The sequence below is a fragment of the Glycine soja genome, chromosome 12 (assembly GCF_004193775.1).
Source record: "Glycine soja cultivar W05 chromosome 12, ASM419377v2, whole genome shotgun sequence".
Taxonomy (NCBI): domain Eukaryota; kingdom Viridiplantae; phylum Streptophyta; class Magnoliopsida; order Fabales; family Fabaceae; genus Glycine; species Glycine soja.
The window spans coordinates 10,300,733-10,325,383 of NC_041013.1; the positions used below are offsets into that span (position 1 = coordinate 10,300,733).

Genomic DNA, 24,651 nt, shown 5'->3' on the forward strand with positions numbered 1-24,651 from the left:
AATATCCATGCAAAAAACAAAACACAATTCAAACTTTGGAGACTCTCCTTCTAAAATCCTAAAAATACGTTAGGATTTAAAGTATAAAACCAGCCGATAAAAAAAACTAAAGTCTAAAACCATATAAGCTCAGTAGATGTTAATTTCAAGCACAAATTAATTCTATGAGTAATAACTAAATTGTAGAGCATGTCATGTCTTGCAACGATCCTATCAGTAAAATAGTCAGGACCTCAACTTTCTAGAACTGCAAAGGTAACAGTTGTTGATAAGAGATTTGTACTGTCTAGGATACACAAAATGGACGTGACAAGTGACATAATACTCCGATACACACGTCAGTTCTTCATATCAGTCTTGGCATAGGAGCACAGACATATTGTCCTTAGCAGTCGGGCTACTGGGCCAACAAGTTATCTCTAATACCTCATTATATTTGAATGTTAATGATAATGTTGTAACTTCCTTATCAAGTGGCAGGTACCTAATTATCTATAAGATACACATTATCTATAAGCAACAACTTATCTACTAGCTATTATCTATCAACTACAATTATCTACTAGCTATTATTTACAAGCTAACAATTATCTGCAAGGGTTGTTACACTACTGTAATAGTCCCTGCAAACAAGGATCTAAAGCTCCTACTTCACTCTATAAGTGCCAGATTCTATCTCACTCTTTTGATATTTTATTCTCACCTAACTCATGTACTTACTTGAGCGTCGGAGTCCTTTGTTTTGCAGGTCTCCCCCCTCTTGTCCTTCTAACAAAGGGTACTCACAGTCCAACGAACGTGATCATGGAGCCCACCTTGGCCACGTCCACCTTGACATCACTCAGTTCTAGATTTTGGTAAGTATAATATCTAAGGGGCAAGATGGCAACAAACAAGTGAAAGGGAAGATGATGTACAAGGAGGTGATGAGAGGCTCACGTAAGAAGGAAGTTATTATAGAAAAGGACATGCATGAGGTAGAAGTGGTCCCCTCAACCATGGAGGTAAGTCATAAAGAGGTGGTGGTCTTTAGCTAAGAGTCACAAGAGAAAAATAGTAATGAGAAAAGCCCACAAGTCCAACAAGGCCCAATCTTTTTCAAGGAGTTTCTCTCATCCAATTCAAACCAAGAGAAAGACAATGATTCAAAGGTAGGAAGGTCCATGCAAGTAGTAGTTCATAACCTTAGACAAACTAAGAATGTCACCAGAGCCAAAGGTTTAAGGGTGGTTAGCTCACAAGTTCAACCAAATAGAACAAAGATGACTCAAAATAAGCAGAAAAATATGAAAAGGATTTCAAAAGTTTTAAGTGAACTCAGTAAAGAGGATATTTAGGGGATGATGAATATTGAGGGAGAGATCTTACAGAGAAAGATATTATCAAGGGATCGGAGGCACCTTTCTCAATTGAATCACATTGTTGAGCCTTTGACAAATGCTTCATATGTTCATGATCAACGAGTTCTTCAAGATGATGGTGGCTTATGCATGCCCTCTTCATCTAAGCCCAAGGAGGGGGATGTGCAGATCCTGGAGGGGCCATTGTGTCAGGAGAACCAACATGTTGATGGATCAATGGAGGTGGTCCCAACTACATCTTGCATGTAAGTTTGAGGATCTTTGGTTCACTAAATTTTTTTTGTCATAATGACTTTAGTATGGAATGTTAGAGGAGTTGAGGCGAAGAGTTTTCCATTGTTGGTTAGGGATTTGGTGTCAAAGTATAAGGTTAAGTTTTTTGTTGTTTTGGAGCCTCAAATCAATGGTGGTGTGGCAAAGCGAGTTATTCATTGACTTCCTTTTAATTGTAACTTTACTATGCCTGGTATAAGCTACTCTAGAGGAATTTGGTTATTTTGGAATGACTTTGATTTTGATATTCATATGGAAAGGACCCATTCTCAATTTATTCATAGTTATGTTGTGCCTAAGGATGAAGAGCCTAAGTGGGCTCTTACTATAGTTTGTGGGTCTCCAAGAGTTGCTACTAGACAGAGCCTTTGGGAAGGAATTTAGGATGTGACTAATAATATTCAGGAGCCTTACGTGGGGATTTAATGTCATTGTTACCCGGAAGGAGAAGCAAGGAAGGAATCCCCCAGATCCTAGATTTATGGCTCGATTTGGCGATTGTATTCAATAGAACAATCTTATTGACTTGGGTTTTTCAGGGTATCCATTTACTTGGAAAGCTAGGGGAATTAAGGAACGACTAGATAGATCTTTGTGTAATGATCACTAGAGAATTCATTTTCGACATGCTCATGTTCTTCATCTACCCTTATTTAAATTTGATCATAGACCTTTACTGATCAATGTGTATCCTAATGTGCACCAAAAGGGTAAGAAATACCCTTTTAGGTTTATGATTAATTGGCTTTCTGATTCTATTTTCAACCAGTTTGTCAAGCATTCTTGGAATTTAGGGGCTTCTTGGTAGCAAAATGTTCACAGATTTCAGGAGAAAGCCACCAAATGGAATCATTCTCATTTTGGAAATATCTTTTAAGGAAGTGCCATATTATAGCAAGGCTAGAAGGAATTTAGAAAAGGTTGGTAGTCAAGAAGGATAGAGGGTTAGAGCATTTGAATAAGAAATTTTGGAAGGATTTACAGTACCTTATGGATAAAGAGAAATTATATTGGTATCAAAGGGTGAGACAAGACTGTATTAGATTTGGTGATAGAAATTCAATTTTTTTTCATCTATCCACTATAAGCCTTGTTTTGAATAACATTTTTTCTCTTACTATCTTTTGACAGATGATAAACATCAAATTTATCGTATTTTCATATGCAATTTGAGACGTTTATTTGATACTTTAGTATACTTTAAGCCTTGTTTTGAATCAAATTCGTTATGTTTTTAGTTTTTAATATATTTTAGATAGAAATTACGATTTTAGAAGTTTTTAATATAATTTTGTGATTTTTATAGAGAAATATGGCAATTTTACAAGGTAGCTTAGCTCAAGTGAGATATAGGCCGCTCAAGCCAGCTTATATAGAGGAGAAGATGAAATTTTATAGAAGATGTCTCACTTAAGCGAGGAGCGTGCCAAACAATGCATCTAGAAACTGAATTAATTCTAAACAAAGATAATTATGGAGATATAGCTTGAAGATAAATGAAAAAAATCACTTGGAAGATAATTATAACAATTAAAACAAATTATATCAGCGAAAGTGATAATTTCCTTGTATAAATTATATCATTTTATAAATTAAGGAGATTATTTGTCTCTATTAAACACATCTATGATTCTATAAATAGAGAGACATAGGCAGTAGCAAAAAAACACCTTCATACACCACCCATCACAGAAAAACCCTTTTATCTTCTCTCTTCTTATACTTCATGAGTGACTAGTTTCTTTCTTAGCTAGGAGAAAAAGGATTGAACTCTATTTGATGTAATTTTCTCACAATAATATATTGTTTGAGTTCATTATTCAAATTTTATACTTAATGTTTTGTTAGCCTGCGCACCTCAAAGATGATTCCAGGAATTGACGTGCACTTTGGCGAGTCCACTTGAAACCCAAACTAAATTGGATACTTAATTAGGATTATCTCTAGGGATAGAATAATCTTGGTTAAGCCTCACTAATTTCCAAACAATAATGTTGATTGTTTGTGTTGGTTTGCCAAGGGATTGAGAACTAAGACAAATGATTAAGGGTCAATCACCTAAGGGATTAGGGATAAAATACATTAATGAATTGGGGATGAATGATATAACGACATAGAAGTGTGAGGAATTGCAACGAATAAGGGGAATCCGAGTACAATCTTAGCATCTCAATGTTATTGTTTTCGTCTACAATTATTATCGCGCCAACAAGTAACTTCTTACCTTTTCCTTTAATTTTTAGTATTAAATATTCAGCACATTAATCCCTCTATAAAAATATATCTTTTATTTTCTGTTTGGATTAGTTTTAGTTTTAGGTAGTTTAAAAATATAAAAACACAAAAATATCTTTATCTGAAGGATTTTAATTTGAATATTCATCCTTGCACTATTCCCTTGGGAGACGACTTGAGATTCAGTTCAGTACTACAATTGGGATTCGATTGCACCTGGCCGACATAAATCCTAATGTAATTAAAACATTAACAACAGACCGAGACTAGATTAAGCAGAAAGTGGGACAATTTTTTCAGAAGTTGTTTTTGGTTGATTGAGATTCAACAGTGGTATTTTTAGATAGGCTTCCCTTTGTTGGCTTAGGAAACTATTGATGGTATTCAATCAATCCCCTCTGATATGGAGATCGAAGAAGTTGTATTTAATATGGTGCCTCTAAAGGCACTTGATCCTAATGGTATTCAAGCTATTTTCTATCAATCTCATTGGGAGAAGATCATACCCATAGTTTGTCAGACGATTAAGACTTGTTTTCAACATCCTCAAAATATTACAGTGATAAATGAAGTTCAATTGGTCCTTATTCCTAAAATTGTGAATGCTACCAACATTAAGTAGTTTAGACCAATAAGTTTCTGCAATGTTGTGTATAAAATTATCACCAAGATTGTTGCAAAGAGATTAAAAAGTCACAAGGATTTTTTGGTTTCACCATATCAATATAGTTTTGTTTCAGGGCGACACAGTGTGAATAATATAGTCATAGCCCAAGAAGTTTTTAATTCAATGAGGAATTTGAAAGGGAAAAAAGGAATAATGAATGTTAAGGTTGATTTAGATAAGCTTATGATAGATTGAGATGGGAATTTGTTCTAGATACTTTGAAGGAGATGGGTTTTAATGGTCACTTTTTTAGTATCATCAGCCATTGTCTTGGCTCTTGTTCTATGTAGGTGCAGTGGACAGAAAACGGATAAATTTGTGCCTTCTAGAGGAATCATCGACATGTAAAATATGTTAGGCTTACACAAGGACAAGTGCACCTAACACAATAGTAATAATGGACTCGAAAGTTCGAATGTTGAACCCAAAGGACCAATTTATTTCCAATTAATTAAATTTATTAAACTAACAATAGAATTGATTAGAAATATGATTTAAATATTTTTGTGGTTTTGGTTTTTATAAGAAAACAAATAAACAATTATAAAGAAGAGTTTGAGTTATGATAAAAATGGCTAGAGGTTATGACTCACTAGTACAAATTTTCCTCCAATCCAAGTCGTAATAAAATTCCTTCCCAAGTTAATTACCGATTCCCAAAATCAACTAAAGTCTATGATTAAGGTCAGAAGATACTCTTTGCCTTAAATCAATACCTCAATGATCATGGATCTACCAATTAAAGTCAAAGGATAAGATTAATTCTAGGGATGATTAATTAAAGATTAACTAATCTATCAAAGATTACCCAAACAGTTTGTCCACACTCTTCAGCTCTTAAAAGCCCTCAACGTTCTCTCAAAATTGTAAAAGACAAGAATAAAACTCAATAATCCCCTTTTTAAAAAGTCTAGAGACTTATATATAACTTCTTAAAGATATCTCACGAAAAGACGCACTATGATTGTGGTGAATCCACCACGACTGTGGTCAGAAGTGAAGCTGAAGCCTTGGACCATTACAGATTGACTATGGCCCTCTTGGTTGACCATAACTCTTAGGAATTTACCATGACCCTCATTAATTGACCCCTCTTGGTTGACCATGGCCCTCATCAGTTGACCACGACCATTGTCGGAGTTTGACGTTGTTTTGGAGGACTGTTATCATGTTATTGTGGACGTGCTAATTATCACAGTTGTTGTAACACCCTCTACCTCTCACATATATACTAATAAAGGAATAAAAATTCAAATATTAATTAAAAGCATTTTTAAATACAAGTCTTTCAAAGGGATAAAAGGCTTACATTCACTTTCTTCAACATCATATTCAAACTTGTCCAAATAAATAATAAAGTCATCTTGACTCAAACAAGGCTGTCTAAGCTTCATACAATTAATATAGAACCTATATCCTAATGTCACATCCTATCAGAGCGTTGTGTTCCCGTGTCCTCTAGTATGAGGTTCTTCATAGTCATTCACCTATTCATCTGCTCCCTCGAACACAAAGTTCAAGATCATCACAGGATCCAAATACAAACAACAAATCGGGAGTGAGTTATCACATTCCTAACTACTAGAGAGGAACAAGACAACATATAGTATCCAAATACAATTTACTTAGCATATCTCACATTATTTCATTACTTTGTCATTCAAAATTCACTTTTCAATCATCAATCACACATTTCAATCATCAATCACAATACACAAGAATCACACACTCCGACCAAGACACAATAACACATCAATTTCATAATAAACAATTAGCAAGCGTATGCAACAGTTATGCTAAGACTCAAGCCTATATGCAATGTGGTACCATGTCAGTGAAAAATCTCATCGGACGCCTAGGAGTACATGACAAGACAAACCACACACTAGCAAGTCAAGCCACTCTCACTAGGTAATATCATGGGGAGACCAGTCAGGGTCATAGTGTTTTGCGAGAATGCTCCAACCATATGGGATCAACATAGGCTTAAAGGAGCACTCAAACCGTGTGACCCCCAACCCAAGACCTACACTCTGAAGAGTCTGTCAGGGCCTCTCCCTCCTGATTCAGGTTCAACCCAGAAAACATTTTAGCACACAGACTCTATCTATGAACTGTACAAAACACACGACTCCTCAATTGTTCTCAAAATAATTTTAACTTGTCGCCCTTTAAGGGTCTTATCATTAACTCGTCGCCCTTAAAGGGACTTAACATTAACTCGTCGCCCAAAAAGGGACTTAGCATCAACTCGTCGCCCAAAAAGGGACTTAACATCAACTCGTCGCCCTAAAAGGGACTTAGCATTAGCTCATCGTCCTTAAAGGGACTTATGGTCGTGTGATTGTACAATTCATAGTTCACAACTCAATGCACACAACACCTCAATGCACATATATATCTCAATCATATACATACTCAATTTATCACATACACTTAATCTCAATCACAATGGTATAATCTCAATTTAACACGTTATCACACCTCATGAATTATATACACTTTACCTATGAACTATGCAATACACACATTTACTCAATTGTTTTCAAAATCATTTTAACTCGTCGGGTTCCCACAATGGATCCCATCACAATACTCGTCGCCCTTAAAGGGTCTTACAATTGTGTGATTGCACAGTTCATAGCTGACAACTCAATACACACATCAATATACATTTATTTCACCATTTATCACAGGTTCAATTTATCACATACTCATAATTTGAATCACCATTTCATAATCTCAATATAACAATTTATACAAAAGACTATCACAACTTGGGGACTAAAACCCCTCAAATAATATTACACAATTATATCAAAATTATAGGTCAAAATATACAAATATCAAGAGCACAATTTATCAAGCAATTCTTATTAGAACATCAATATTTTATTTATAATCATAAAGGAAAAATTGCAATTTAATAAACATCCTAAAATAAAACCCCAATTTAATCTTTTAAGGATCCCTACACATGTTCTCACTAACCCCCAATTGTGAATAACTCATCTCTTACTTCTAAGCGGACTCACGTGTCTTCTGATAGCATAGAGACATCTCTAACAAGTTCCTGAGATTCCTCTGGTTATTCCTCCGACTGCTTCGTTAGAATTTCCAAACGTTAGAGAGATGGAGAAGAGATTGAAGCCTCCACTTGTACTATCTTCATGCGATTCCTTTTTCTCCATCCAAGAATATTTACTCGCAAATCCAAACGGTGAAAGTGTGAGAAACTGAATTTCGAACAACATATCCAAATTTCATGAAAATCCAATGGTTAACGAAACCAGGATCGTAGTTTTACTGAGACCGTTTTGGGTACCTGCGGGAAAAGAGAAAGCTACGGTGTGAAGGGTATTTCTCTTAGCTTTAACATGTTTTGGCAATTCCCAACGGTGACAATTCTCGAAATTGGGTTTCGAACATGGTACTCAAATTTCACGACGATCCAACGGTGAATGAGTCTGAGATCATCGTTTTTCTGAGACAGGTTTTGTAGGCTGCGGGAAAAAGAAAGAGTTTTGGAGAGGAGAAGAGAGAAAACGAAAATGAGGAAAAGAAGAGGCATCGTCCGTCTAAAAACAGACCTAACATCGCTATTTATACCTAGGGTACACACAACTTATTATTACTCTATTTTTTTATTTTTAATATTTTATAAAAAGGAATTCTATTTTATTCCCTATCAAATGAATAAATCAAATATCTTTTTTTTTTCTTCAAACCATTATTTCTCATTATTTATTTATTTATAAAAACATGATCATTTTTTTAAAACTCTATTTATTTACAAATAAATAATATTTTTAAATTAGTTTACGAAAAATGGGATGTTACAGTTGTGATCAAGTGTAGAGTCTTCAAGTCTTCATAAATTTGTACAATTGTCAACTCTTTCACTCAATTGAACGGTTGTGATTCTGCAATACAAAACTAGTGTCCAAACGTAAGTTATGTCGAGAAAATATATATAAAATGATACAAGAATAAAACTCAATAATCCCCTTTTTAAAAAGTCTAGAGACCTATATATAACTTCTTAAAGATATCTCACAAAAAGACGCACTATGATCATGGTGAATCCACCAAGACTGTGGTCGGAAGTGAAGCTGAAGCCTTGAACCATTACAGATTGACTATGGCCCTCTTGGTTGACCACAACTCTTGGGAATTTACCATGACCCTCATTAATTGACCCCTCTTGGTTGACCATGACCCTCATCAGTTGACCACGACCATTGTCGGAGTTTGACGTTGTTTTGGAAGACTATTATCATGTTATTGTGGTCGTGCTAATTACACAGTTGTGATCAAGTGTAGAGTCTTCAAGTCTTCATAAATTTGTACAATTGTCAACTCTTTCACTCAATTGAGCGGTTGTGATTTTGTAATACAAAACTAGTGTTCAAACGTAAGTTTTGTCGAGAAAATATATATAAAATGACACAAGAATAAAACTCAATAATCCCCTTTTTAAAAAGTCTGGAGACCTATATATAACTTCTTAAAGATATCTCATGAAAAAACGCACTATGATCGTGGTGAATCCACCATGACTGTGGTCGGAAGTGAAGTTGAAGCCTTGGACCATTACAGATTGACTATGACCGTCTTGGTTGACCACAACTCTTAGGAATTTGTCATGACCCTCATTAATTGACCCCTCTTGGTTGACCATGGCCTTCATCAGTTGACCACGACCATTGTCGGAGTTTGACGTTGTTTTAGAGGATTGTTATCATGTTATTGTGGTCGTGCTAATTACCACAGTTGTGATCAAGTGTAGAGTATTCAAGTATTCATAAATTTGTACAATTGTCAACTCTTTCACTCAATTGAGCGGTTGTGATTCTGTAATACAAAACTAGTGTTTAAACGTAAGTTCTGTCAAGAAAATATATATAAAATGACACAAAAGTTCATATAAAATATCACTCAGAAGGTGGTCTATCAATCAGACAGAGGGATCCATTATCCCCCAATCTATTTGTTCTTTATATGGAAAATTTTTAACATCTTATTTTGAAGGCAGTGGAAATGAAGGAATGGAAGCCAATTGTTTTAGCTAAACATAGAACTCCGATATCGCATTTATTTTTTTGCTGATGATTTGTTGCTGTTTGGAAAAGCTTCTCAATCTCAAACTCAAGTTTTAATTAACTTCCTTAATCAATTTTTCTCAGCCTCAGGTGAAATGGTTAGTGTGGAGAAAACTAAGGTTTATGTGCCCAAAGATGTCCAGCCAGCTCTGGTAAATTGTTTGAGAAAATTTTTCTATTTCTGTGAATCTGGGAAATACCTGGGGTACCTCTGTTTTGAGGGAAAAATATAGTTGTGGATCAGAATTTTGAGAGAAAAATATAGTTGTGGTAATCAGGCTATCCCACAAGTCATAAGTAAAAAGAATTGTTAAACAACTTGGAGAAGTATTGATAAGGTGTGGGAGTTAACAAAGAAAAAGAAATGTACTCAATGAAGTATTGGTAATGAGTAGGAGATTTCCTTTTGGAATCATCTGGCTTCCTTCAAGGGATGTGTTGGCTAAGAAGGTGTTAATACCTGTTTCAGATTCAATGTTACAGGAGAATTTGAATTTTTTTATTACTCAATCAGGGAATTGGAATTTTGATATATTTTGGTTGTATCTTCACCTGCAATGGTTGATGGAGATAGGAGATGTTCGACCTCGAGTTAACCAGAATGATAAACCTTTGTGGGGACCATCCTCTGATGGTTGTTTTTCTACAAAATCAGCTTTTCTCTCCTTGGCTAATGATCATTAATGCCAATCTTTTCATTGGGATTCAATTTGGAAATGGGAGGGTCCTGAGAAGATTGGACGTTTCTTACGCTTCCTGGTAATAGAAGTTTAAAGTTTAAAGACTAGGTTGAAAAGAGTGGTTTGTGGGTTGGATGATGACAGTGTTTGAAGAATCTAATATTCACCTTCTTTGAGATTGTGGTTTTGCTAAATCTTGTGGATGAATTTAAATCAAAATTTGCCTTTGCTATCTTCTTTTACCGGTGATATGTGTTTATGGTTAGATTAGATTTTGAAGTATTACAACAGATGCTCCATGCTTCCAAAAAAATGGCTTATTATTTTTGGAGTAACTAGAGATGGTGTATATGGAAGGCTAGGAATAGTAAACTTTTTGATGATCATATTCCAACTCATGTTAGTTTCTGCATGCAGATTTGTTCTTATGTGGAGGAAATTGAAAAATGTAATATGTTGTATTATCCTCATAGAAACAATAATAATATATGGAAAGATATAGGTTGGAGTGCTTGCTTGGAAGGTTGTGTGAAGATAAATGTTGATGGGTCAGTGATTGCTGGTGGTCATCGGGCAACTTGTGGAGGAGTGTTTCAAGATTTCATGGGAATCTGGTTGGCAGGTTTTTCTATTAATCCTGGTTCTAGTAGTGTGCTGAGAGCTGAAATGTCAGCTATTTTAGCTGCCTTAGAGCTAGCCTGGGATAAGAAGTTAACTAAGGTCTGCATTGAGAGTGATTCTGCAGTAGCTGTGCATTTGATTAATATTCAGAAGGTGACTAATCACCCTTTTGCAACTTATGTTAGGAAAATTTCTGTTTGGCTCAATAGAGATTGGCAAGTTAGTATTTCTCATATTCATAGAGAGGCTAATGTAGTTGTTGATAGCTTAACAACTCATGGGCATAATTTATCTTTAGGTTCTCGTTATCTTGAGACTACTCTTGATGTTTGTATGATCCCGTTATGGGCAGATTTTGTAGTTCTTTGGTTTTTCCTTACAGTATCAAAAAAGAGCATGTCATGTCTGAAACCATCTTTGATTTGATTTGTGACCTTTTAGATGGACAAAATAAATCCTTTTCTCTTAATTCACTAGATGTCTTCTAAGGACAAAAGTACAAGACCCACAAGAACTAAGCGGACAATATTTAAAAGCTCACGCTTCTTGGGAACACCATACCAATTTTTAGGGGTGTAAGTGGCTTCCGGTTAAGTTGAGTTTTATTTATTTTTTAATTCAATCTAATTAAACTTAATTAGGTTAGATCAGATTGAGATTATCTTTTTTATTTTTTCAATCTAATCCAACCCAATCTAACTTTAATTGGATCGAATTGGATTGATTATCGGGTTAAACCATTAAAAAATTATCATCTCTTTAAGTTTTGAAAAAAAAATTAAAGAAATACTTATTTTCAAAAATAGTAAGGATGTGCTTTTTTTACAAATTAGGAAGAATATTTTTAAAAATCAATATTCAAAAAACATTGTAGTATTTAAATGATAAACAGAAGAAAAAATAAATCATAAATATATACTCATAATACCATTTATAAAAAATATATTACCTTAAAATAAACAAAAAAAAAGATAAACTCCAAAACAATATATTACCTTAAGATAAAAATTTATTATCTTGAGAATGAGATATGTTTAATTTAAAGTTTCTATATTACTAATTTAATTATATGCATATTAGATTGGATTGGGTTGAGTTTTGGTCTAATCCAAAACTTTGATTTTAATTGGATTCATTAAATTGAAACCAATTCTATCCAATAACCAAATTCAACCTACAAAAATCTAATCGAATTAAGTTAAATTAGGCCAATTCATGAATTGGGTCCAATCCATTTACACTCCTACCAATTTCCAACCCATAAACTTCAATGAATTTTATAATGTGTAGCTATACTCACATCTATAGTCTAGTTTAAGAAAACTACATACACATAACAATATTGTGAGAATTACGTGCCGTAGAATTTTCTTCCACGCTGTTGAAAGGATGTATATGCTGTCTAACACTTACACTAGTCAATGCACTTAGGCTGACAAGAGCTTTAGTTTTGAATCATGATCGAACTGTACATGCACACTACACACAACAAGGGCCTTAACTAGTGACTGGTCGATCAGAAGCACAATAAAAAAGATCACAAAATTCAACATTTGATTGGGGACTTTAGGGCATGAAGAACGACTAGAGCTACGCGTTAATGCTATATTGAGTCCTCAGTTGCGTACGTCCCATTATATTTTAACGGAACATGTGACTAGTTAATAGCGAAAGCTTGACCAATTTAACGGGACCGCATCAAGAATTTTGTCACCACCAATAAATTTTACTAGGAATAATAAATACCTTGATTGCGTCTATCTTTGACATGTGTGGCATTGGTCTTTAATCGGGGTATCATGGTTTGTCGGCAGAATGGACAGGTTATGCGCAAATTAAAAAAAAATGGTTCGTTTGTAATTATTCAATTTATTTTAGTCCTTCAACGTCCTAAGATAGAAGTACATAAGGAAATCTTTAATTTATGATGCAATGTGTTAATTGCTATAACTTTCTCTAGAAATCTTATTCAATTGTAGGTTTGGGACCCCATTTCGGTAATGAACCTTGGATTTTGGCTCCTAGTTGGGACTCCATTTTCTGTTTTATGCACTAATTAATCTAATCGAATAGTTGCTTAGTGCAAATCTAATTGGAGAATTTGAATACTAAAACTTTCTAGAGCATTTATCTGCCAGAGAGAAAAGGGCAATTTCAGATAAACTTCACATGTCATTCTTCAATAGGATGTTTATGTTGTTTTCTCCAAAGTATCCAACCACAGCCTTGTTTGCCACATTAGCATGTAATTAGCAGTTTAATGCATATTATATTGACATCTCACTATATATTTACTAATAAATCAATTCCTTTTGCTATGTTTGTAAGTCATCCCCACTCACATTGTGACTTTAGGTCTTTGACTTTTAAATTATACCTGGGTTCTCAACATATGGTTGCTTGTGCAAAATTTGATGAAAGTGAAGTGAAGAATGCAATGTGGAATTGTGAAGGAGATAAAAGCCCGCGGGCCCATGGTTTTAATTTTTTTAAAAGAAATTTTGGCACTTTCTGAAAGGTGATGTTATGAACATGATGAATGAATTTTAGGAAAATGGTGTTATCCCAAAAGGAACAAACTCTTCTTGTATTGCTCTGGCACCTAAAAGACTTGATCTGATTGGGTTTAATGATTTTAGACCTATCTCCTTGGTTGGTAGTCTGTATAAAATCATTTCAAAAGTTCTAGTTAGGAGATTGAAATGAGTTCTTCCTAAGATTATTAATGGTAGACAAAGTGCCTTTGTTGGAAGTAGGAATATGTTGGATACCGTCTTAGTGGCAAATGAGACAATTGATGAAGCTAAAAGGAGAGAGAAAAAGTGTTTGGTGTTTAAAGTTGACTTTAAAAAGGCATATGATTGTGTGTGTTGGAAGTTTCTTTTGTACATGTTAAAGAGGATGAGATTTAGTGGGAAGTGGGTGTCTTGGATAAAAAAAATATGCTCTCATCATCATCCATCTCAATATTGGTAAATGGAAGTCCTATAGGAGAATTCAAACTTGCAAGAGGGTTGAGACAAGGGGATTCAATTGCCCCTTTCCACTTCCTAGCTGTAGCCAAAGGATTGAGTGGACTCATGCGACAAGCACTATTGAAAGGCCTCTACAAAGGCTATAAGGCGGGGAAGCAAAATGTGGAGCTCTCTCTTTTGCAGTTTATGGACAATACTTTGTTCTTTGCGGAGGACTCTCTCCAAATTGTCCTTTGCATTAAGTCCATTCTTAGAAGTTTTGAAATGATGGCCGACCTCAAGATTAATTTCCCTAAAAGCTCCATTGGAGGGATTGGGGTGGATGATACTTTGTTGTATACATATGCCCATTTTCTAAATTGCTCTTACATGGATTTTCCTTTTGTATACCTCAGTGTTCCCATTGGTGCAAACCCTAGGAGAGAGAGTGTGTGGTCCAAAGTGTTAGAAAAGTGTAGGAAAAAATTGAGTGTGTGGAGACAAAAAACACTTTCTTTGGGGGGAAAGGTCACTTTTATTAATTTGGTTTTTTCCTCCATTCCTCTCTTTTTTCTTTCTTTCCTTAAAATATTTGTTGGTGTTGCAAAAAAAATAATTTTTAGCTATGCAAAGGAATTTTTTGTGGGGTGGGGATGAAAACCATAGAAAGATTTCAAGGGTGAAATGGGAGGAAGTGTGTAGGCCAAAGGAGAAAGGAGGTCTCGGGGTAAAAGATGTGATAGCTTTTTAAAAAGCTGTGCTTGAGAAGTGGAGATGGAGATGGAGATTTTTTTTTTTAGGAAAGAGGGCTATGGGGCACTATTAGAAAATATGTTTTCTACATCGGTTATTTATGACTTTCAACATCGGTTTTTCAACCGATGTTGAAAGTACCGACGTTGATAGTATTATCGTTAACATCGGTTTTTGAAAAACCGATGTTAACGTAAAATTACCAACATCGGTTATATAAATAACCGATGTTGCTAATATGAATTACACCCAGAAAATGTATATTAATGTTGAAAGTTAACATCGGTTTTTACAAAAAACCGATGTTAACGAATGTGTTACTGTTGACAATTAACATCGATTTTTTTACAGAAAACCGATGTTAACGAATGTGTTACTATTGACAGTTAAAAAACCGATGTTAACGAATGTGTTATTATTGACAGTTAATATCGGTTTTTATAAAAAACCGATGTTAACGAATGTGTTACTATTGACAGTTAACATCGGTTTTTATAAAAACCGATGTTAACGTGGGTTAACATCGGTTTTTTCAAAAAATCGATGTTAACGGATGTGTTACTATTGATAGTTAACATCGGTTTTTTCACAAAACCGATGTTAACCCACGTTAACATCGGTTTTTATAAAAAACCGATGTTAACGAATGTGTTACTATTGAATTTTAACATCGGTTTTTTTACAGAAAATCGATGTTAACGAATGTGTTATTATTAACAGTTAACATCGGTTTTTTTAACGAATGTGTTGCTATTGACAGTTAACATCGGTTTTTTTTATAAAAAACCGATGTTAACCCACGTTAACATCGGTTTTTATAAAAAAAACCGATGATGTTTTCAGGAATTTTTTTTATATAATGTCTTTATTTTTACAAAAAAACCAAAATTTAACCTGTAAATTTAAAATCAGACCACACAACACACAACATATATCATTTACATAATGAAATTTGGATATTAATTAAATGTTAACTACAATTAGTGTACTCACACATAAAATATATATAAGTAGAACTTTTATTTAAATCACGTACCTTAACAACAATCCACCTAGCAGCAGCCTTGGATTTCGGTTGTGGAGTATCATCAAGTCCTTTCAAAGCACTAGTGTTGAATATAAGGAACATTAAAATATTGATGTTGTTGAGTTATGCCAATGAAAATGTATTGAAAACAATACTGACCTGTTAATTATTCCCTTAAGGTAGTTGTCTGGCCTGTTATGCAAAGAACAAAACCAGACAACTAGGTTTTCCTTAGGTAGAATGACGACCATTTACCAGTGTCCACTGCAGTAGAGACGAATATGGGTTATTGTAGTAGTATAGATTATTTAAATTCAATTATTGTGTTTGACTTACCTATTCAGATAGGCTCCAAGGTAAACATCTCGTTTTGAACTCTGTATCCAACTCTTGATGTAACTTTCGGATTCAAATTGTGATTGCCCAGATCTCTGAATGGACTGTGGCTCGAGGAATCCATACACATCAGAATTCCCCGCTCGCACACTTGTCTCAGTCAGATGGCTGTGTTGTTAAGTCAAAGTTAATTATGTATGAATTTAAAACAATTACTTTGGTAATTAATAGTAATCTAAAATGACTTACAGAATCCACAATTGTATAACATATATGCTGAGACATTGACCACCATGTGTAATTTCAGAGAGATCTTCGTGCTTTATATACAACAGGAAGTTTTGATTAAACACCCCGAATATGGTAGCATCCCACATAACCTGGAGCGGCTTCAAAAACATTTGTGGGATTGTCAATGTCATCAGGTACAGGGGATCATCGACCTCTTCATCCGGGCTTTCTGGAGGTTTTGCTAGAGACACAGCTTCCTATTGATAAAACATAGTTAATTAGCAAGTTTTGATTACAGTGAACAAATTAATTGAAAAAAATAAGCATATAATCAGAGTAAAATACCTGTTCTGATAAACGCTTCACAAGATGTGTTGGCCAAGTAAGGAAAGTGTTAAGTGTCTGCCCCACTAAGGTAACCTCGTCAGTGGGTACAGGAACGAGAGTCTCTGTATCTTTAACCTCCTCAACACCAACCTTGACTTGGCCATGCAACAAAGGGATGTTGTGAACTGTTGTGGATCCCTCGTAAAGTCTTCCTAGGGCAACCAAGCGGGAAGGATTTTCTTCAATATATAGGCCGCATTTGTCTGAGTCCCTGGATTGTTCCCTGAGGGAGCAACACAACTCTCATTTGTGCTGACACGAGGACCTAAGGGACCAACCTTTGGCTCTGGAGGTAGTGCAATTCCCTGTGATTGCATCTGAGACTGAAACTGGGACTGCATCTGACTGAAGGATTCCATCATCTTTCGAGTCACTTTTTCTGTGATTAACTCCTCCAGTTGGTCTCTGATTTGTTGGGTCAGCTGTTCTAGGTCTTCAAGAGGCATGGAGGAAGAACTGCGGGATGTTCGTAAAGCTGATCCAAAGTATTCCTTTATGGTGACACCGGCTCCAACAGCACGAACACGGCCAGGGTGCTCTGGTCGCCCAATGGCAGCAGTCAGGATATTCTGACGTCCATGGGGGACGAACGATCCCTGTGACGCCTGCTCGTCCAAAGAATCTTGTACCGAACACATATTTGTCCAAGGAATTCACAAAATACTCAAAGATAATTACAATTATTAATTAAAAATGACTTACAATACTGTTAGCTATTTCCTTTGCTGCCTCAGACGTCATCTGTCCAGTTTTCTTCTTGCGGGTTATCTTCCATTTCACGTGGCGTCTGATGGGAGATGGAGGGTCAATGATGCCCTAAGTGCTTCCAGACTGGGCAGCTTCTTCCAGCCTTTTCTTTGTCTTCTCAGCCATGAGCTTTTCTTCTAAATATTCATAACCTCTACGAGACAATACGTGGGGGGCAGTGTTTTGCTTTTGGGAGGCCTGTGCCTTTTTCCGTACATCTTGCAAAAGTTTAACATTAATGAAAATGATTATTACAATAAATTATAAGAAGTGATTTTGTTGTGGAAAACAACTAAAATGACAAAGTACATACCTCTCATGAGGGGTCTCTACGGGTCTGACAAAACTGAGTCCATTTCTCCTTGCTAATGCCATATTTTTTACAGACAATGTCGTCCGCACCGTCCTTGTCGACTGCAAGTGCCTATTTCCTAGTCAAGTCAGATTTAAACTGCCTCCAGCGCTCGCCGACAATCTGAAGAATTTTCTTCTTTGTCCTACTGTCAGAAGCTTCAGGGATTTGAAATTCCGTCTGACAAACAATAAATTAGGTTTTATTGTAAGTAAATAACAAATTTAGACTATTAAAGAAAATCAACGAAGAAAACTCAAATACCTGAATATCCTCCCATATCAAATCCTTCTGAGCAGTAGGGATTTCCTTCTAGGTGTCATATGTCACGTCGACCTTATCACGAGCGACAATCCCCAAATATGTTCTTAATTTCTTCTTGTGGGGACCGTCGGCCTTGCCGGTAGCAGGATCAACGTTGACCACAGGTCTTTCTGCCCCAGGTGGTCTAGTGGCCAATGATCGTAGCCGTGTCGCCTTGCGTGTCCGCTTCAATGTAGATGGAGACGCATCAGCGTCTGCAGGAGGAGGAGGAAGAGGAGGAGGAGGCGAGGCAGGTGGAGTAGCCATGGTCCTTTAAAGAGAAAAAGTTAACTTACTTAATATTATCAAAAAACACTGTATGAGTTATGTAAATGAATGTACCGAAATGAAATATTATATTAGAAAATTACGTTAGACGATGTTAATTAATTCTCCTTCATCATGATCATTACGATTAGCATGAACGTCGTCAGCTTCTTCTTCTCTGACGTTGTTAGAAGTCATTTGTGTAGACAAAGGACTAACATAAGTATCCATGTATGAATCATCATCTTTTACATTAACACCAATTGTTTTCCCGTTTAGAACCACAGACCACCTTTCATCACAAGGGTCTTGCACATAAAATACTTGCTTAGCTTGTTCTGCCATGATGAAAGGGTCATTCTGGTAAGCTAGTTTCTTTAAGTCTACCAACGTAAATCCTACATCATCAGTCCGCACACCGGTGTTGCTGTCAACCCACTTACATTTGAAAACACAAACAGTAAATTTGACATAGTTAAGCTCCCATATTTCATCAATGAAGCCAAAGTAAGGGATTGAAGCTACACAGGCATTGTCATCATGTACAGTTGCAAAGTGTTGAGATTCAGCCCTTAGGGTGACCCCGCTGTTTTGCATAGTTAAGGAATACTTGTTTATGTCGTATTCTTGCCAAGTTATAACATTTCTTTTAGGCCCATGAGCTAGCTTTCTTAATGTTTCAGAAGCATTTTCGTCATCAAAGATTGTATCTTTAAACCAATCAGAGAAAATCTTGTTATGATTTTTCAAGACCCAGTTCTTTGACATTTTTGGATTACTTTGTTTGACTAAATGTTCATGCTGAACTATGTATGGCAAAACTTCATTACTGTTATTCAATACATAAAAGTGAGCTTGTAACAAATCTTCTACACTTGGAGTGATAACATGCAGTCCTCTTGAACCCTTACCGCCCACTCTGTCGTCATGGCGAGACTCAGGAAGGCCAACAGGTTTAGCCTTTTCAATGTACTCTGAACAAAATTCAACGGCTTCTTCTGCGATGTACCTTTCAACAATAGATGCTTATGGACGATGTAGATTCTTGGTATACCCTTTTAAGATCTTCATGTAGCGCTCAACCGGGTACATCTAGCGCAGATAAACAGGACCACAACATTTGATTTCTCTGACCAAGTGAACAATTAAGTGGACCATGATGTCAAAGAAAGCAGGAGGAAAATACATCTCCAACTGGCACAGTATAATTACAGCCTCGTTTTCCAAGTCATCAAACTTGACCGGATCAAGGACTTTGCTACATGTGGCATTGAAGAAAAAGCACAGGCGAGTTATGGCTAACCTGACTTTGTTAGGCAAAATGTCTCGTATGGCCACGGCTAACAATTGTTGCATCAACACGTGACAATCATGAGACTTTAACCCCACCAGTTTAAGCTCCTTGAACTGCATAAGGCTCTTAATATTTGAAGAGTATCCTTGTGGTACTTTAACCTGGCGCAGACACTGGCACAAACTGATCTTCTCCTTTCTGGATAAAGTATGACAAGCTGAAGGCAAGTATATTTTTTTACCATCAGACCTTGGATGCAACTGCGATCGTATGCCCATGTCAGCTAGATCTTGACGGGTATTTAGACCATCTTTCGTCTTGCCCTGAATGTTAAGGAATGTCCCAATGACACTGTCACATACATTTTTCTCTACATGCATAACATCAATACAATGTCTAACATCTAGATCAGAACAGTACGGAAGATCAAAGAAAATGGACCTTTTCTTCCATATGCAACTCTTACTTTTATCCTTCTTTTGGGTCTTTCCAAATACAGTATTAAGGTGTTCAACCCGCTGGAAGACCTGCTCACCAGTTAACGGTGTCCGCGCAGTTTCGTGCTCTTGACTTCCATTAAAAGCTTTTTTCAATCTTCTGTAAGGGTGATGAGCTTTTAGAAAACGGTGATGTCTAGTTTACACTGTTTTTCTACCATGTTTCAGTTGTATGTAGCTTGTATCTTCTTCACAGATGGGGCATGCAAGATGACCCTTAACACTGTAACCGCTTAGATTCCCATATGCTGGAAAGTCATTAATGGTACAAAATAGCATTGCACGCATTTGAAAAGTCTCAATGCGAAACCCATCAAACACTAAAACCCCCTCATCCCACAACTTTCTCAGGTCTTCAATCAGTGGACTTAGATAAACATCAATGTCATTTCCTGGTTGTCTTGGGCCTGATATCATCATAGACAACATCATGTATTTTCGCTTCATGGACAACCAAGGCGGAAAATTGTAAATTACTAGTAGAACTGGCCATGAACTGTGTTGAGTGCTTAAATTGCCATATGGATTCATTCCATCACTGGCTAGTCCAAGTCTAAGATTTCTTGCCTCTTTGCCGAAATTCGGATACAAACTATCAATCTTCCTCCACTGGGAGCAATCAGCTGGATGACGGACCATTCCATCAGATTTTCTCCCATTTGCATGCCAGGTAAGATCTTTTGCGTCGTCCTCATTAGCAAATAAACGCTTAAACCTTGGAATGATGGGAAGATACCACAACACCTTCGCTGGAGGGCCCTTCTTTGAGTTTTTATCAGAACTGCAGTCCTCATCATCCTTCACCTTGTACCGTGACGCCCCACACCTAGGGTATTTTGACATTTCTTCAAATTCATGTCTGTACAGTATGCAATTATTAGGGCAAGCATGAATCTTCTGATACTTCATACCCATTGGACACAATATCTTCTTTGCCTGATAGTAGCTTTTAGGCAATGTGTTATCCTGTGGAAGCAGATCGTGCACTATTTGAAGCAATGAAGTAAAGTTTTTGTCACTCCATCCATATCTGGCCTTGACATTAACCAGACTTAACACCGCCGACAATAGCGTCAAGGAATTGTTGCACCACGGATACAAAGGCTTCTTTGAGTCACCCTGCAATCTTTCATACACAGGGGCATGTGCTTGCTGGAAAGACTCTTGTCCAAGGTCACGAATCATATCCTCCAAGCGATCTCCCATTTCTACATCAAACGGTTCGGATTGTTGCCCACTCTGCATGTCTGTCATTTCACCATGCCATATCCACGTCGTATAATTTCTCTTAATTCCATCACACAACAGATGCTCTCGTATGTCATCCAGTATTTGTCGTCTTCCGTTCAAACAATTGATGCAAGGACAATAATATTTTCCATCTTCATCCGGTTGACCTCTTTGTGAAGCAAATTGTAAGAATTGCTCGACGCCTTCCTCATATTCTGGGCTGATGCGACTTTCATTCATCCAACTTCGATCCATCTAAGTAATAAATCGGTCATACTCTCAAAGTTATTCGATGCATGAAAATCTCACTTTTTTATTAAAGGTGTGACCCTATCCCATTCAGGAAGACCGTCTTTTATGGTAGCTTCATACATCAGGGTTAATTCTATTTTGTTAAACTTGACAAAATTTTGGCAGCATTTCGCATTGGTCTCCAAGTACACGACATGAAATCGGTGAAATTAACTTCCCGATAATCAAGTATGCACTCAGAGAACAACTAGAAATGCATTACCAAAATTTCATCAAATTAAACAAAATAATTTTAACCTTAACACATGAATCTACTATAAAAATATCAGTCTCCCCAAACTGTCCAAACGGACAATTCAAGATTGAATACAATGATTAATGCAAACTGTCCACAAGAATCATTGCATCCAATCTCAAACGGGAATCTAAGGTTCACTCATCATGAACACAATTTGTATAGCATATATCAATTGTCATTAATGGCAGTGAACACGTAATAAAAATATTCATTGGTAACAAACATTTGTACCTGTGATGATGAGCAGCACGGTCCAAAATGAAAGCAAGAATCAAAGAAATAATTGAATGAACACCTACATAAGACAATCTTGCATATGATAAAAAAAAAGAGTAAGATTAAGTATAATAAGCGCTCAGAAGATATGAGAACAATTTATTCTAAATTATATTAAATTTATTCTAGAAAGGAGAGTTCTTAAAGATATGAGACATAAAAGGAAGTGCAAACATACAATATTGGTTGCTCTTTAAACATGTCGATTTTATATCCTAGCTAGTAGAGCACCTAACTATTTTACCATTCAAAACAAAGTATCCAAACATGGAATGAGGAAACATTGGAAACATGTACCAGCCCCTGAAATAACGCACTCAGTTTAACTCTTCATTAAATAAACTCAAAATGCCAAAATGATCACCAAATACAATAGGATTTATACCAAAATCAGATAATAATACCATAAATCCAGTTCTATAAATTATAAACTAAGTTCTTAGTTAAACTAAAATACCATATATATATATATATATATATATATATATATATATATATATATATATATATATATATATATTCATTAATGTGCGGGAAAAAAAATCAAGCTAGTAATTTGGTGTGAATTAGAAGGAATACCAGGATTCCGTTTTAGTATAGCTGCATGGAGTGGAGAGTTTCCAAAGCATAGTGGAAGCTAGCTTCTCAACAGATAGTCTGTTTAACCAAGTATGATTAATTAATTAATTAATTAATCAATTTCTGTTCGTTGGAATAACTATAAAAAATAAAATAAAAAAGTGTTACAGAGCAATCGTGAGCCACGATCAAAGGCCAACCAAGTCCTTGTATACAAGACAAAAAATTAAAATAAATATTCTCATTTCCATGTACCAAAAAATTAAAATAAATAAGTAATTGGTTCTCTATATACACCGAGTAGAACCTTAGTTAAGATAGCTTTCAAAAAGAGACCTTAGAATTGAAACTTATTCCCGAAAAAGGATAACCAAAATGTTAAAAAATCTGGTTCTTCTTCATATTACAAGCAGAACACCAAAAATTGAGACAACCATATGCAGAAAAAAATGACAAAAATTGGATGTGAACAAATTAGAATCCAAGTATTGGTGCAAATTTATAAATTAATTATTAAAATGAATTCTTTTAAAACATATTCTTAATCTGAGGTTATTTTTACTACATTAGCATAAAAATCACAACCCAATAAGGTTTAATAGAATTGATAAATCCTCTCAAAAAACACAGTAGATAAATAGCAATTTTTTAAGCGTATTAGTAGGAGTTTGATCCCTGACAATGTGAATACAAAAAATTAGTCTCTAATTATTGGTTGGTCAAAACATATTCTTGGTGAGAGAAAAAAAACATAAAAATGATTAAATAAACTAACAATTTATGTGTTGCATAATTTATTTCTCCCCCTAGTTGATGTTAGCACCATGGTTTAATAAGAAAAAAAAAAAGAAGTGCGGATAAAAAGGTCTCGAATTGATACATACCAGTAGGATGACAAAAAATGAGGGATGTAAGACCAATATTGATAAGTAGAAACTCATTTTTTATCAGCCTGCACAAATTAGATATTCTTTTGCATTGGTAAAATATCAAAAGGAAACTTATTTATATAAATTGTATGGTTAGCTAAAAAAGTAAACACAATATTGTAATTTAAACATAAAATCCAACAATTAAGATTTATTGATCATCTACAGTTCTGAGGAAGCAAATCTACGAGTAGCACTAGAACTGACCCTCTCTTCCAACAGTTGTAGACATTTTTTCAAGCAACACAACCACACAATAATAACAACATCAGAAATGAGAAAAGAAAACAGAACATGAGAACTGAGAAGTCAGAACATAAAAAAACATAACACAACATCAATTTTTTTATATCAAATTTCAAAAACAAGGGAGAAATCAAATTTCAAAATACATAACAGATAAAATGCAGAGAAATCGAGCGCAAAAAGCGAAAATCACGGAGAGTACTTCGCCGGAAAACGCACAAACAATGGTGACCTCGTCGGAAAAGGGAGAGAGAAGTGAGACCGCCTCGGACAGTGCCGGAAAAGGGAGAGAGAAGACTGAAGAGTGAAGAGAGAACTCGGACCGTGCCGAAAAACGAAGTAGGAAGCGCCGTCCTCCGGTCGTCACCTTCGTCGTGCCTCCGGCGTGATAAAGGGAGTGGCGTTGTTGAAGAGGGAAGTCGCGTGAAAGAACGGAGAGACCGAAGAGGGAATAACGTGTTCCCTATCCTTTCAGGATTTTTTTAATTTTAAAAATTCAGAAAAAGTTTCACGCCCTTTTGAACGGAGAGACTGAAATATGGATTTGGAAGTTTCACGCCCTTTTGCCACTAAACTATAGAATTACATTACTTCTATACAATTAATTAATTAATATAATAATAATAAGTTGGCTTTTATCAATTCTCTTTATATAATTTATGATTATTAAACTAAAAAGTGAGTGAGTGATTTATTTTTCACACAAATTCTTATATGAGAGAAGGTAAATGTATTATATACTGAAATAGTATTT

General features: G+C 35.6%; 1 protein-coding gene and 2 long non-coding RNA genes across 3 annotated transcripts; all 3 read right to left on the reverse strand.

Annotated features, from left to right (window-relative positions):
* Positions 1 to 15,694: 15,694 nt before the first annotated feature.
* Positions 15,695 to 16,156, reverse strand: LOC114378179. Its single transcript, XR_003659268.1, has 3 exons — positions 16,010 to 16,156; positions 15,833 to 15,937; positions 15,695 to 15,752 (listed from the first exon to the last, which is right to left on the reverse strand). It is a non-coding gene; the product is annotated as an uncharacterized LOC114378179 (long non-coding RNA).
* Positions 16,157 to 16,169: 13 nt separating this feature from the next.
* On the reverse strand, positions 16,170 to 17,368 carry LOC114378694. Its single transcript, XM_028337336.1, has 5 exons — positions 17,335 to 17,368; positions 16,952 to 17,165; positions 16,586 to 16,850; positions 16,293 to 16,497; positions 16,170 to 16,177 (listed from the first exon to the last, which is right to left on the reverse strand). The coding sequence occupies exons 1-5, from the start codon at positions 17,366 to 17,368 to the stop codon at positions 16,170 to 16,172; spliced, it is 726 nt and encodes a 241-aa protein (XP_028193137.1).
* A 4,009-nt stretch (positions 17,369 to 21,377) lies between these two features.
* Positions 21,378 to 24,405, reverse strand: LOC114379490. The gene is made up of 4 exons (XR_003659504.1): positions 24,117 to 24,405; positions 23,607 to 23,674; positions 22,099 to 22,176; positions 21,378 to 21,572 (listed from the first exon to the last, which is right to left on the reverse strand). It is a non-coding gene; the product is annotated as an uncharacterized LOC114379490 (long non-coding RNA).
* Between the last annotated feature and the right edge of the window lie 246 nt (positions 24,406 to 24,651).